At 67.4% G+C, this 16,590-nt stretch overlaps 1 protein-coding gene across 1 annotated transcript in view; it reads right to left on the minus strand.

Moving 5' to 3' along the window:
- The window catches only part of LOC139239369 (pyruvate carboxylase, mitochondrial-like), a 1,004,568-nt gene that overhangs the window by 909,150 nt on the left and 78,828 nt on the right, over positions 1-16,590 (minus strand). The window contains exon 2 of the mRNA XM_070868045.1: positions 2,834-2,996. Within this exon, the coding sequence (XP_070724146.1) occupies positions 2,834-2,996 (163 nt within the window). The remainder of the gene's footprint in view (positions 1-2,833; positions 2,997-16,590) is intronic.

Below are 16,590 nucleotides of genomic sequence, written 5' to 3' on the forward strand. Positions count from 1 at the left end.
TTTGAAGAAGAGCAGGGGAGTTCTCAGCGGTGTCCTGGGGCCAATATTTATCCCTCAACCAGCGAAACAAAACAGATGATTTGGGTCATTATCACATTGCTGTTTGTGGCAGCTTGCTGTGCGCAAATTGGCTGCTGCGTTTCCCACATTACAACAGTGACTGCACTCCAAAATACTGCATTGGCTGTAACACGCTTTGAGAGGTCCGGTGGTCGTGAAAGGCGCTATATAAATGCATGTCTTTCTTCTTTCTACTGAACATCACACGAGTGGTTAATGTAAGAAATGGGTCTGACGTTGCTGCTTTGAAACCCTTGGCGTCCGTTTATTTACAGCAAAGAAAATCAACAGAAAGCTGACACAAGACTGAAGACGTATTGATGACTGTGCACCACCTCACACCACAGATATAATGCCTTGGTTACCTGTCTGAAGTGAAAAAACATTTGCGCTTAGCAATTTACAGCAGATTGCTATTTCTTGAGGCTTGAAATGTTCTCGCTGTTACACCTCGAGTGTTCTCCCCACAATGAATATGGTGAAGTGGCTTAAGAAAAGATTTGATGATGATGATACGGAGCAGCAACTACAACTTGCATTTGTCTAGTGCCTTTAACGTAGTAAAACATCCCGCGGCGCTTCACAGGAGCGATTACCGAACAAGATTTGACAGCGAGCTGCATTGGGAGATATCAGGACAAAAGCTTGTTCAAAGAGGTAGCTCTTAAAGGCGAGAGCGGTGGAGAGGCAGAGCTTGGGGCCCAGGCAGATGAAGGCACGGCCGCCGATGGTTGAGCGATGGAAATCGGGGGGATGCGCGAGAGGCCAGAATTGGAGGAGCGCGGAGATCTCGGGGGGGCTTGGGGAGGTTACAAAGATAGAGAGTAGGGGACGAGGGCCATGGAGGAATTTGAAAACAAGGATGAGAATTGACGAAACTAAAGCAGACACAGCTGAGCTCCCTGGAAACGGTGAGCAAGCAGTTCTGCTCATGTTTAGAAGAAAACAGCACGGAATAAAGAATACTCCGCACCCCCCCCCTGCCAGTTAACAGGCTCGCTGCCATTTTGAAAAGGTAGCAGGTTGGGCCAACCAGACATTGAAGCCTTCGGAGAATATTAACCCTGGTTCCTCTGTCTAACAGCGACTAGTGAACATGATCTCATTTGGGCCAGTTCATAAAAATAAATTCATCGGCTTGATGGGGAATATCCAAGGAAGCAGTTTGAGGCAAGCTCTGCCTCCCAATTGTACCTTATGGGTACATTCCACATTTCCTGGGGGAACCTCTGTCACAGGGACTGAGTGGGGGGAGGAGGGGTGGGGCAGGGGGGGGGGGAGGCAGGTGTCAGAGAGTTGAGGTCCACTGTTGTAGGCCTGTTTCTCTTCAAGCACAAACGCACCCCATCATCATCATAGGCGGTCCCTCGAAGCGAGGATGACTTGCTTCCATGCCAATGAGAGGATAAGTTCACAGGTGTTTCAATGAAGGACCTGAACGACATCCTGAAGGGTGGAAGATGCCTGTGGGTGGGTTTTTTTAACACGGGCTTGACAGAGCCAGGCCTTGGTCCAGTGGCAAGGACACGGGCTTGACAGAGCTAGGTCTTGGTCCAGTGACAAGGGTTAACCAGGACGACTGGAGACCTGTTCTGCTGCACAGACCTAGTGCGCTCACATATCGCAGTGTGGGCTCTGCCCGTGCTGCCCCTGGGCCCCTGGCCCCGAACTCGCGCCTCCCCCGGCCCCGATCACGTCCCTCCACAGTCTCTCGCCGCTCCTTCGCCCCGACCTCGCCGCTCCTGCTGTACCTGCCCACGCTCCAATCAGCGACCTGGACCTTGGTGATGTCAGTCTTCGCTGCTGTCGCCCTCCTGCACCAGCTCCCGCTGCACCGAGGGTCTCGCGAGTGGCGGCCACGGGCAATATTTACCCCTCAAGCAACATCACTAAAACAGATTGGCCCAGAAATCCCATACCTGTGACACTCGGTCACCCCTCTCTGCTCGTAAAAGCACAGCCTAGATCTCTTTCCAAGAGGGTGAGACGATCGCTGAGCAGTAAGTGCAGGAATTATGACCAAGGCTAAAAGCATTGTGGAACGGGTGGGTTTTTTTAATTGCGTTTTTGAAAGCAGGCCGGTTTCGGGAGCGTGTTTACGAGAGCCCCTTTAAAACTCGCTTCTTTGACAAAGCTCACATTCTCCTGATTTCTTCCTGGGACACGTGTCTCTTTTAGTTACTCCTCAGCGAAGAGCCTCAGGCCATTTTTTTGACATTAAAGGCACTATATAAATGCAAATCGTCCTTCGCGTTGAACTGCATCGAAGTGGAACGAAATTCTGATTCCAATAAAACATTTGCCGGAATACCAATTGGATGTCTATACGTCGCGACTGCATCACATTCACTCCGTGCATTGCACCCAATACATAATGCAGCCGCAGAACAATCCATTGCCACACTGCAGAAAATAACAGGGAGCTCGACATTTCACCCTGCTTCAATGAGGCAGCTCACCACAAAGGATTCACCAGCGACTAAATAAGACGGGATAAGCTTCACTTCAGGGTACAGAATGTGACAGAGGCAGGCATCCTATCTGGTCCCAGCAGCAAATCATTCCTTTCCCTCTAACCCAGCCCCGAGGCAATATTAACCCGGACCAATTGATGTCAACGGAGAGCAATATTGGGCGGGGTACCAAACCGGTGCCTCCCCTCGCCCCCCCAATCCCCTGGGTGCCCCGCCCCGCCATGTTAGGCTAAAATTAGCCCCCGATGTTGCCCTGTTGAACTTCACCACAGGGGTCAAGGCTGGGTGGTTTCTGTTACCTCGATTCGGCCGGTGTCTGGTTGGAAGCCCCGAGCTGGGTCCTCGGTGGTAATCCGGCACTGGATGGCTGAGCCGTTGATGCGAATGGTCTCTTGCTTCAGCCCGAGCTCCGGTAAGCTCTTCCCCTCCGCCACGTGCAGTTGGGCATGGACCAAGTCGACACTGAAGGGTAAGAAGAGGAGGAGAAAATCAGCCGGCCGGCCATTGCCAGAGCGTCGGGATAGCTTTGGATGAATATTATCAAAGGAAAGAGATGTCCCGAGAGCCGGCACACACACGCTGGGCCGAGTGGTCTCCTTCTGTACTGGGTGAGTCTGCGCAATTTGGAGGGTGTTAGGCCAAGTGGGAGGAGACGGACCAGCCCCCCAAAGGGCCCAAACCAGGGGGCCCCACACGGGGACATGCTCCACACCGGGACAGACCCCACGCCGGGACACGCTCCACACCAGGACAGACCCCACACCGGGGGGCCCCACACCGGGACATGTTCCACACCGGGACAGACCCCACGCCGGGACATGCTCCACACCGGGGGGCCCCACACCGGGACATGTTCCACACCGGGACAGACCCCACGCCGGGACATGCTCCACACCGGGACATGTTCCACACCAGGACAGACCCCACACCGGGGGGCCCCACACCGGGACATGTTCCACACCGGGACAGACCCCACGCCGGGACATGCTCCACACCGGGACAGACCCCACACCGGGACACGCTCCACACCGGGACAGACCCCACGCCGGGACACGCTCCACACCGGGACAGACCCCACGCCGGGACACGCTCCACACCGGGACAGACCCCACGCCGGGACACGCTCCACACCAGGACAGACCCCACACCGGGGGGCCCCACACCGGGACGCGCTCCACACTGGGACAGACCCCACGCCGGGACACGCTCCACACCGGGACATGTTCCACACCAGGACAGACCCCACACCGGGGGGCCCCACACCGGGACATGTTCCACACCGGGACAGACCCCACGCCGGGACATGCTCCACACCGGGACAGACCCCACACCGGGGGGCCCCACACCGGGACAGACCTCACGCCGGGGCACATCCCACACCGGGACAGACCCCACGCCGGGACAGACCCCACGCCTGGACAGACCCCACGCCGGGACAGACCCCACGCCGGGACAGACCCCACGCCGGGACAGACCCCACGCCGGGACAGACCCCACGCCGGGACAGACCCCACGCCGGGACAGACCCCCACGCCGGAACAGACCCAACGCCGGGACAGACCCCACGCCGGGACAGACCAAAAACCGGGACAGACCCCACACCGGGACAGACCCCACACCGGGACAAACCCCACGCCGGGACAGACCAAAAACCGGTACAGACCCCACACCGGGACAGACCAAAAACCGGGACAGACCCCACACCGGGACAGACCAAAAACCGGGACATACCCCACACCAGGACAGACCCCACACCAGGACAGATCCCACACCGGGACAGACCGAAAACCGGGACACACCCCACACCGGGACAGATCCCACACCGGGACAGACCCCACACCGGGACAGACCGAAAACCGGGACAGACCCCACACCGGGACAGACCGAAAACCGGGACAGACCGAAAACCGGGACAGACCCCACACCGGGACTGACCCCACGCCGGGACAGACCCCACACCGGGACAGACCCCACGCCGGGACAGACCGAAAACCGGGACAGACGCCACACCGGGACAGACCCCACACCGGGACAGATCCCACACCGGGACAGACCTCACACCGGGACAGACCTCACACCGGGACAGACCCCACACCGGGACAGACCCCACACCGGGACAGATCCCACACTGGGACACGTTCCACGCCGGGACGGACCCCACGCCGGGACACGCTCCACGCCGGGACGGACCCCACCAGGACAGATCCCACACCGGGACAGACCCCACGCCGGGACAAATCCCACGTCGGGACAGGACCCACGCCGGGACAGATCCCACGCCGGGACAGACCCCACAACGGGACAGACCCCACACCAGGACAGACCTCACACCGGGACAGACCCCACACCGGGACAGACCCCACACCGGGACAGAACCCTCACCGGGAAATACCCCACACCGGGACAGACCCCACAGCGGGACGTACCCCACACCGGGACAGACCCCAGGACAGATCCCACACCGGGACAGACCCCACGCCGGGACAGACCCCACGCCGGGACAGACCCCACGCCGGGACAGACCCCACGCCGGGACAGACCCCACGTCGGGACAGACCCCACGCCGGGACAGACCCCACGCCGGGACAGACCTCACGCCGGGACAGACCCCACGCCGGGACACATCCCACGCCGGGACAGACCCCACGCCGGGACAGACCTCACGCCGGGACAGACCCCACGCCGGGACAGACCTCACACCGGGACAGACCCCACACCGGGACAGACCCCACGCCAGGACAGGCTCCACACCGGGACAAGCCCCAGGACAGACCCCACACCGGGACAGACCCCACACCGGGACAGACCCCAGGACAGATCCCACGCCGGGACAGACCTCACGCCGGTACAGACCTCACACCGTGACAGACCCCACGCCGCGACAGGCCTCACGCCGGGACAGACCCCACGCCGGGACAGACCCCACGCCGGGACAGACCTCACGCCGGGACAGACCCCACGCCGGGACAGACCTCACGCCGGGACAGACCCCACGCCGGGACAGACCCCACACCGGGACAGACCTCACACCGGGACAGACCCCACACCGGGACAGACCCCACACCGGGACAGAACCCTCACCGGGAATTACCCCACACCGGGACAGACCCCACACCGGGACAGACCCCACACCGGGACAGACCGCACACCGGGACAGATCCCACACCGGGACAGACCCCACACCGGGACAGACCCCACGCCAGGACAGGCTCCACACCGGGACAAGCCCCAGGACAGACCCCACAGCGGGACGTACCCCACACCGGGACAGACCCCAGGACAGATCCCACACCGGGACAGACCCCACACCGGAACAGACCCCACGCCGGGTCAGACCCCACGCCGGGACAGACCCCACGCCGGGACAGACCCCACGCCGGGACAGACCTCACGCCGGGACAGACCTCACACCGGGACAGACCCCACACCGGGACAGACCCCACACCGGGACAGAACCCTCACCGGGAAATACCCCACACCGGGACAGACCCCACACCGGGACAGACCCCACACCGGGACAGACCCCACACCGGGACAGATCCCACACCGGGACAGACCCCACACCGGGACAGACCCCACGCCAGGACAGGCTCCACACCGGGACAAGCCCCAGGACAGACCCCACAGCGGGACGTACCCCACACCGGGACAGACCCCAGGACAGATCCCACACCGGGACAGACCCCACACCGGAACAGACCCCACGCCGGGTCAGACCCCACGCCGGGACAGACCCCACGCCGGGACAGACCCCACGCCGGGACAGACCTCACGCCGGGACAGACCCCACGCCAGGACAGGCTCCACACCGGGACAAGCCCCACGACAGACCCCACAGCGGGACGTACCCCACACCGGGACAGAACCCAGGACAGATACCACACCGGGACAGACACCACACCGGAACAGACCCCACGCCGGGACACATCCCACGCCGGGACAGACCCCACTCCGGGACACATCCCACGCCGGGACAGACCCCACGCCGGGACAGACCTCACGCCGGGAGAGACCCCACAACGGGACAGACCCCACACCGGGACAGACCCCACACCGGGACAGACCCCACACCGGGACAGACCCCACGCCAGGACAGACCCCACGCCAGGACAGGCTCCACACCGGGACAAGCCCCAGGACAGACCCCACAGCGGGACGTACCCCACACCGGGACAGACCCCAGGACAGACCCCACGCCGGGACACATCCCACGCCGGGACAGACCCCACGCCGGGACAGACCCCACGCCGGGACAGACCCCACGCCAGGACAGACCTCACGCCGGGACAGACCTCACGCCGAGACAGACCCCACGCCGGGACACGCTCCACACCAGGACATGCTCTACACCGGGACAGACCCTACACCGGGGGGCCCCACACCGGGACAGACCCCACGCCGGGACAGACCTCACGCCGAGACAGACCCTACACCGGGACAGACCCCACGCCGGGACAGACCTCACGCCGAGACAGACCCCACGCCGGGACAGACCCCACGCCGGGACAGACCCCACGCCGGGACAGACCCCACGCCGGGACAGACCCCACGCCGGGCACACACCCCACGCCGGGACAGACCCCACGCCGGGACAGACCCCACGCCGGGACAGACCCCATGCCGGGACAGACCCCACGCCGGGACAGACCCCACGCCGGGACAGACCCCACGCCGGAACAGACCCCACGCCGGGACAGACCCCACGCCAGGACAGACCTCACGCCGGGACAGACCCCACGCCGGGACAGACCCCACGCCAGGACAGGCTCCACACCGGGACAAGCCCCAGGACAGACCCCACAGCGGGACGTACCCCACACCGGGACAGACCCCAGGACAGATCCCACACCGGGACAGACACCACGCCGGAACAGACCCCACGCCGGGTCAGACCCCATGCCGGGACACATCCCATGCCGGGACAGACCCCACGCCGGGACAGACCCCACGTCGGGACACATCCCACGCCGGGACAGACCCCACGCCGGGACAGACCTCACGCCGGGACAGACCTCACGCCGGGACAGACCTCTCACCGGGACAGACCCCACACTGGGACAGACCCCACGCCAGGACAGGCTCCACACCGGGACAAGCCCCAGGAAAGACCCCACACCGGGACAGACCCCACGCCGGGACAGACCCCAGGACAGATCCCACGCCGGGACAGACCTCACGCCGGGACAGACCCCACGCCGGGACAGACCCCACGCCGGGACAGACCCCACGCCGGGACAGACCCCACGCCGGGACACACCCCACGCCGGGACAGACCTCACGCCGGGACATACCCCACGCCGGGACAGACCCCACGCCGGGACACATCCCACGCCGGGACAGACCCCACTCCGGGACACATCCCACGCCGGGACAGACCCCACGCCGGGACAGACCTCACGCCGGGACAGACCCCACAACGGGACAGACCCCACACCGGGACAGACCCCACACCGGGACAGACCCCACACCGGGACAGACCCCACGCCAGGACAGGCTCCACACCGGGACAAGCCCCAGGACAGACCCCACAGCGGGACGTACCCCACACCGGGACAGACCCCAGGACAGACCCCACGCCGGGACACATCCCACGCCGGGACAGACCCCACGCCGGGACAGACCCCACGCCGGGACAGACCCCACGCCGGGACAGACCTCACGCCGGGACAGACCTCACGCCGGGACAGACCTCACGCCGAGACAGACCCCACGCCGGGACACGCTCCACACCAGGACATGCTCTACACCGGGACAGACCCTACACCGGGGGGCCCCACACCGGGACAGACCCCACGCCGGGACAGACCTCACGCCGAGACAGACCCTACACCGGGACAGACCCCACGCCGGGACAGACTCCACGCCGGGACAGACCCCACGCCGGGACAGACCCCACGCCGGGACAGACCCCACGCCGGGACAGACCCCACGCCGGGACAGACCCCACGCCGGGACAGACCCCACGCCGGGACAGACCCCACGCCGGGACAGACCCCACGCCGGGACAGACCCCACGCCGGGACAGACCCCACGCCGGGACAGACCCCACGCCGGGACAGACCCCACGCCGGGACAGACCCCACGCCGGGACAGACCTCACGCCGGGACAGACCCCACGCCGGGACAGACCCCACGCCGGGACAGACCGCACGCCGGGACAGACGTCATGCCGGGACAGACCCCACGCCGGGACACACCTCACGCCGGGACAGACCCCACGCCGGGACAGACGTCACGCCGGGACAGACCCCACGCCGGGACACATCCCACGCCGGGACAGACCCCACGCCGGGACAGACCCCACGCCGGGACAGACCCCACGCCGGGACAGACCCCACGCCGGGACAGACCTCACGCCGGGACAGACCCCACGCCGGGACAGACCTCACGCCGGGACAGACCCCACGCCGGGACAGACCCCACGCCGGGACAGACCTCACGCCGGGACAGACCTCACGCCGGGACAGACCCCACGCCGGGACAGACCGCACGCCGGGACAGACCCCACGCCGGGACAGGCCTCACGCCGGGACAGACCTCACGCCTGGACAGACCCCACGCCGGGACAGACCCCACGCCGGGACAGACCCCACGCCGGGACAGACCCCACGCCGGGACACATCCCACGCCGGGACAGACCCCACGCCGGGACAGACCCCATGCCGGGACAGACCCCACACCGGGACAGACCCCACACCGGGAAATACCCCACACTGGGACAGACCCCACACCGGGACAGACCCCACACCGGGAAATACCCCACACTGGGACAGACCCCACACCGGGACAGACCCCACACCGGGACAGACCCCACACCGGGACAAGCCCCAGGACAGACCCCACGCCAGGACACGCTCCACACCGGGACAAGCCCCAGGACAGACCCCACACCGGGACAAGCCCCAGGACAGACCCCACACCGGGACGTACCCCACACCGGGACAGACCCCAGGCAGATCCCACACCGGGACAGACCCCACACCGGGACAGACCCCAGGACAGATCCCACACCGGGACGTACCCCACACCGGGACAGACCCCAGGACAGATCCCACACCGGGACAGACCCCACACCGGAACAGACCCCACGCCGGGTCAGACCCCACGCCGGGACAGAACCCACGCCGGGACAGACCCCACGCCGGGACAGACCTCACGCCGGGACAGACCCCACGCCAGGACAGGCTCCACACCGGGACAAGCCCCACGACAGACCCCACAGCGGGACGTACCCCACACCGGGACAGAACCCAGGACAGATACCACACCGGGACAGACACCACACCGGAACAGACCCCACGCCGGGTCAGATCCCATGCCGGGACACATCCCACGCCGGGACAGACCCCACGCCGGGACAGACCCCACGTCGGGACACATCCCACGCCGGGACAGACGCCACGCCGGGACAGACCTCACGCCGGGACAGACCCCACGCCGGGACAGACCTCTCACCGGGACAGACCCCACACTGGGACAGACCCCACGCCAGGACAGGCTCCACACCGGGACAAGCCCCAGGAAAGACCCCACACCGGGACAGACCCCACGCCGGGACAGACCCCAGGACAGATCCCACGCCGGGACAGACCTCACGCCGGGACAGACCCCACGCCGGGACAGACCCCACGCCGGGACAGACCCCACGCCGGGACAGACCCCACGCCGGGACACACCCCACGCCGGGACAGACCTCACGCCGGGACATACCCCACGCCGGGACAGACCCCACGCCGGGACACATCCCACGCTGGGACAGACCCCACTCCGGGACACATCCCACGCCGGGACAGACCCCACGCCGGGACAGACCCCACGCCGGGACAGACCCCACGCCGGGACAGACCTCACGCCGGGACAGACCTCACGCCGGGACAGACCTCACGCCGAGACAGACCCCACGCCGGGACACGCTCCACACCAGGACATGCTCTACACCGGGACAGACCCTACACCGGGGGGCCCCACACCGGGACAGACCCCACGCCGGGACAGACCTCACGCCGAGACAGACCCTACACCGGGACAGACCCCACGCCGGGACAGACCTCACGCCGAGACAGACCCCACGCCGGGACAGACCCCACGCCGGGACAGACCCCACGCCGGGACAGACCCCACGCCGGGACACACCCGACGCCGGGACAGACCCCACGCCGGGACAGACCCCACGCCGGGACAGACCCCACGCCGGGACAGACCCCACGCCGGGACAGACCCCACGCCGGGACAGACCTCACGCCGGGACAGACCCCACGCCGGGACAGACCCCACGCCGGGACAGACCGCACGCCGGGACAGACGTCATGCCGGGACAGACCCCACGCCGGGACACACCTCACGCTGGGACAGACCCCACGCCGGGACAGACGTCACGCCGGGACAGACCCCACGCCGGGACACATCCCACGCCGGGACAGACCCCACGCCGGGACAGACCCCACGCCGGGACAGACCCCACGCCGGGACAGACCCCACGCCGGGACAGACCTCACGCCGGGACAGACCCCACGCCGGGACAGACCTCACGCCGGGACAGACCCCACGCCGGGACAGACCCCACGCCGGGACAGACCTCACGCCGGGACAGACCCCACGCCGGGACAGACCGCACGCCGGGACAGAACCCACGCCGGGATAGGCCTCACGCCGGGACAGACCTCACGCCTGGACAGACCCCACGCCGGGACAGACCCCACGCCGGGACAGACCCCACGCCGGGACAGACCCCACGCCGGGACACATCCCACGCCGGGACAGACCCCACGCCGGGACAGACCCCATGCCGGGACAGACCCCACACCGGGACAGACCCCACACCGGGAAATACCCCACACTGGGACAGACCCCACACCGGGACAGACCCCACACTGGGAAATACCCCACACTGGGACAGACCCCACACCGGGACAGACCCCACACCGGGACAGACCCCACACCGGGACAAGCCCCAGGACAGACCCCACGCCAGGACACGCTCCACACCGGGACAAGCCCCAGGACAGACCCCACACCGGGACAAGCCCCAGGACAGACCCCACACCGGGACGTACCCCACACCGGGACAGACCCCAGGCAGATCCCACACCGGGACAGACCCCACACCGGGACAGACCCCAGGACAGATCCCACACCGGGACAGACCCCACACCGGGACAGACCCCAGGACAGATCCCACACCGGGACAGACCCCACACCGGGACAGACCCCACACCGGGACAGATCCCACACCGGGACAGACCCCACACCGGGACAGACCCCACGCCGGGACAGGCTCCACACCGGGACAAGCCCCAGGACAGACCCCACAGCGGGACGTACCCCACACCGGGACAGACCCCAGGACAGATCCCACACCGGGACAGACCCCACACCGGAACAGACCCCACGCCGGGTCAGAACCCACGCCGGGACAGAACCCACGCCGGGACAGACCCCACGCCGGGACAGACCTCACGCCGGGACAGACCCCACGCCAGGACAGGCTCCACACCGGGACAAGCCCCACGACAGACCCCACAGCGGGACGTACCCCACACCGGGACAGAACCCAGGACAGATACCACACCGGGACAGACACCACACCGGAACAGACCCCACGCCGGGTCAGATCCCATGCCGGGACACATCCCACGCCGGGACAGACCCCACGCCGGGACAGACCCCACGTCGGGACACATCCCACGCCGGGACAGACGCCACGCCGGGACAGACCTCACGCCGGGACAGACCCCACGCCGGGACAGACCTCTCACCGGGACAGACCCCACACTGGGACAGACCCCACGCCAGGACAGGCTCCACACCGGGACAAGCCCCAGGAAAGACCCCACACCGGGACAGACCCCACGCCGGGACAGACCCCAGGACAGATCCCACGCCGGGACAGACCTCACGCCGGGACAGACCCCACGCCGGGACAGACCCCACGCCGGGACAGACCCCACGCCGGGACAGACCCCACGCCGGGACACACCCCACGCCGGGACAGACCTCACGCCGGGACATACCCACGCCGGGACAGACCCCACGCCGGGACACATCCCACGCTGGGACAGACCCCACTCCGGGACACATCCCACGCCGGGACAGACCCCACGCCGGGACAGACCTCACGCCGGGAGAGACCCCACTACGGGACAGACCCCACACCGGGACAGACCCCACACCGGGACAGACCCCACACCGGGACAGACCCCACACCGGGACAGACCCCACGCCAGGACAGGCTCCACACCGGGACAAGCCCCAGGACAGACCCCACAGCGGGACGTACCCCACACCGGGACAGACCCCAGGACAGACCCCACGCCGGGACACATCCCACGCCGGGACAGACCCCACGCCGGGACAGACCCCACGCCGGGACAGACCCCACGCCGGGACAGACCCCACGCCGGGACAGACCCCAGGACAGATCCCACGCCGGGACAGACCTCACGCCGGGACAGACCCCACGCCGGGACAGACCCCACGCCGGGACAGACCCCACGCCGGGACAGACCCCACGCCGGGACACACCCCACGCCGGGACAGACCTCACGCCGGGACATACCCACGCCGGGACAGACCCCACGCCGGGACACATCCCACGCTGGGACAGACCCCACTCCGGGACACATCCCACGCCGGGACAGACCCCACGCCGGGACAGACCCCACTAAGGGACAGACCCCACACCGGGACAGACCCCACACCGGGACAGACCCCACACCGGGACAGACCCCACACCGGGACAGACCCCACACCGGGACAGACCCCACGCCAGGACAGGCTCCACACCGGGACAAGCCCCAGGACAGACCCCACAGCGGGACGTACCCCACACCGGGACAGACCCCAGGACAGACCCCACGCCGGGACACATCCCACGCCGGGACAGACCCCACGCCGGGACAGACCCCACGCCGGGACAGACCTCACGCCGGGACAGACCTCACGCCGGGACAGACCTCACGCCGAGACAGACCCCACGCCGGGACACGCTCCACACCAGGACATGCTCTACACCGGGACAGACCCTACACCGGGGGGCCCCACACCGGGACAGACCCCACGCCGGGACAGACCTCACGCCGAGACAGACCCTACACCGGGACAGACCCCACGCCGGGACAGACCTCACGCCGAGACAGACCCCACGCCGGGACAGACCCCACGCCGGGACAGACCCCACGCCGGGACAGACCCCACGCCGGGACACACCCCACGCCGGGACAGACCCCACGCCGGGACAGACCCCATGCCGGGACAGACCCCACGCCGGGACAGACCCCACGCCGGGACAGACCCCACGCCGGAACAGACCCCACGCCGGGACAGACCCCACGCCAGGACAGACCTCACGCCGGGACAGACCCCACGCCGGGACAGACCCCACGCCAGGACAGGCTCCACACCGGGACAAGCCCCAGGACAGACCCCACAGCGGGACGTACCCCACACCGGGACAGACCCCAGGACAGATCCCACGCCGGGACAGACCCCACACCGGAACAGACCCCACGCCGGGTCAGACCCCACGCCGGGACAGACCCCACGCCGGGACAGACCCCACGCCGGGACAGACCCCACGCCGGGACAGACCTCACGCCGGGACAGACCCCACGCCAGGACAGGCTCCACACCGGGACAAGCCCCACGACAGACCCCACAGCGGGACGTACCCCACACCGGGACAGAACCCAGGACAGATACCACACCGGGACAGACACCACGCCGGAACAGACCCCACGCCGGGTCAGACCCCATGCCGGGACACATCCCATGCCGGGACAGACCCCACGCCGGGACAGACCCCACGTCGGGACACATCCCACGCCGGGACAGACCCCACGCCGGGACAGACCTCACGCCGGGACAGACCTCTCACCGGGACAGACCCCACACTGGGACAGACCCCACGCCAGGACAGGCTCCACACCGGGACAAGCCCCAGGAAAGACCCCACACCGGGACAGACCCCACGCCGGGACAGACCCCAGGACAGATCCCACGCCGGGACAGACCTCACGCCGGGACAGACCCCACGCCGGGACAGACCCCACGCCGGGACAGACCCCACGCCGGGACAGACCCCACGCCGGGACAGACCCCACGCCGGGACAGACCCCACGCCGGGACACACCCCACGCCGGGACACACCCCACGCCGGGACATACCCCACGCCGGGACAGACCCCACGCCGGGACACATCCCACGCCGGGACAGACCCCACTCCGGGACACATCCCACGCCGGGACAGACCCCACGCCGGGACAGACCTCACGCCGGGACAGACCCCACAACGGGACAGACCCCACACCGGGACAGACCCCACACCGGGACAGACCCCACACCGGGACAGACCCCACACCGGGACAGACCCCACGCCAGGACAGGCTCCACACCGGGACAAGCCCCAGGACAGACCCCACAGCGGGACGTACCCCACACCGGGACAGACCCCAGGACAGACCCCACGCCGGGACACATCCCACGCCGGGACAGACCCCACGCCGGGACAGACCCCACGCCGGGACAGACCCCACGCCGGGACAGACCTCACGCCGGGACAGACCTCACGCCGGGACAGACCTCACGCCGAGACAGACCCCACGCCGGGACACGCTCCACACCAGGACATGCTCTACACCGGGACAGACCCTACACCTGGGGGCCCCACACCGGGACAGACCCCACGCCGGGACAGACCTCACGCCGAGACAGACCCTACACCGGGACAGACCCCACGCCGGGACAGACCTCACGCCGGGACAGACCCCACGCCGGGACAGACCCCACGCCGGGACACACCCCACGCCGGGACAGACCCCACGCCGGGACAGACCCCACGCCGGGACAGACCCCACGCCGGGACAGACCCCACGCCGGGACAGACCCCACGCCGGGACAGACCCCACGCCGGGACAGACCCCACGCCGGGACAGACCCCACGCCGGGACAGACCTCACGCCGGGACAGACCCCACGCCGGGACAGACCCCACGCCGGGACAGACCCCACGCCGGGACAGACCGCACGCCGGGACAGACGTCATGCCGGGACAGACCCCACGCCGGGACACACCTCACGCCGGGACAGACCCCACGCCGGGACAGACGTCACGCCGGGACAGACCCCACGCCGGGACACATCCCACGGCGGGACAGACCCCACGCCGGGACAGACCCCACGCCGGGACAGACCCCACGCCGGGACAGACCCCACGCCGGGACAGACCTCACGCCGGGACAGACCCCACGCCGGGACAGACCTCACGCCGGGACAGACCCCACGCCGGGACAGACCCCACGCCGGGACAGACCTCACGCCGGGACAGACCTCACGCCGGGACAGACCCCACGCCGGGACAGACCGCACGCCGGGACAGACCCCACGCCGGGACAGGCCTCACGCCGGGACAGACCTCACGCCTGGACAGACCCCACGCCGGGACAGACCCCACGCCGGGACAGACCCCACGCCGGGACAGACCCCACGCCGGGACAGACCCCACGCCGGGACACATCCCACGCCGGGACAGACCCCACGCCGGGACAGACCCCATGCCGGGACAGACCCCACACCGGGACAGACCCCACACCGGGAAATATCCCACACTGGGACAGACCCCACACCGGGACAGACCCCACACCGGGAAATACCCCACACTGGGACAGACCCCACACCGGGACAGACCCCACACCGGGACAGACCCCACACCGGGACAAGCCCCAGGACAGACCCCACGCCAGGACACGCTCCACACCGGGACAAGCCCCAGGACAGACCCCACACCGGGACAAGCCCCAGGACAGACCCCACACCGGGACGTACCCCACACCGGGACAGACCCCAGGCAGATCCCACACCGGGACAGACCCCACACCGGGACAGACCCCAGGACAGATCCCACACCGGGACAGACCCCACACCGGGACAGACCCCAGGACAGATCCCACACCGGGACAGACCCCACACTGGGACAGGCCCCAGAACAGACCCCACACCGGGACAGACCCCACACCGGGACAGACCCCACACCGGGACAGAACCCTCACCGGGAAATACCCCAC

Source organism: Pristiophorus japonicus, chromosome 27, assembly GCF_044704955.1.
Source record: "Pristiophorus japonicus isolate sPriJap1 chromosome 27, sPriJap1.hap1, whole genome shotgun sequence".
In the NCBI taxonomy this organism is placed as follows: domain Eukaryota; kingdom Metazoa; phylum Chordata; class Chondrichthyes; family Pristiophoridae; genus Pristiophorus; species Pristiophorus japonicus.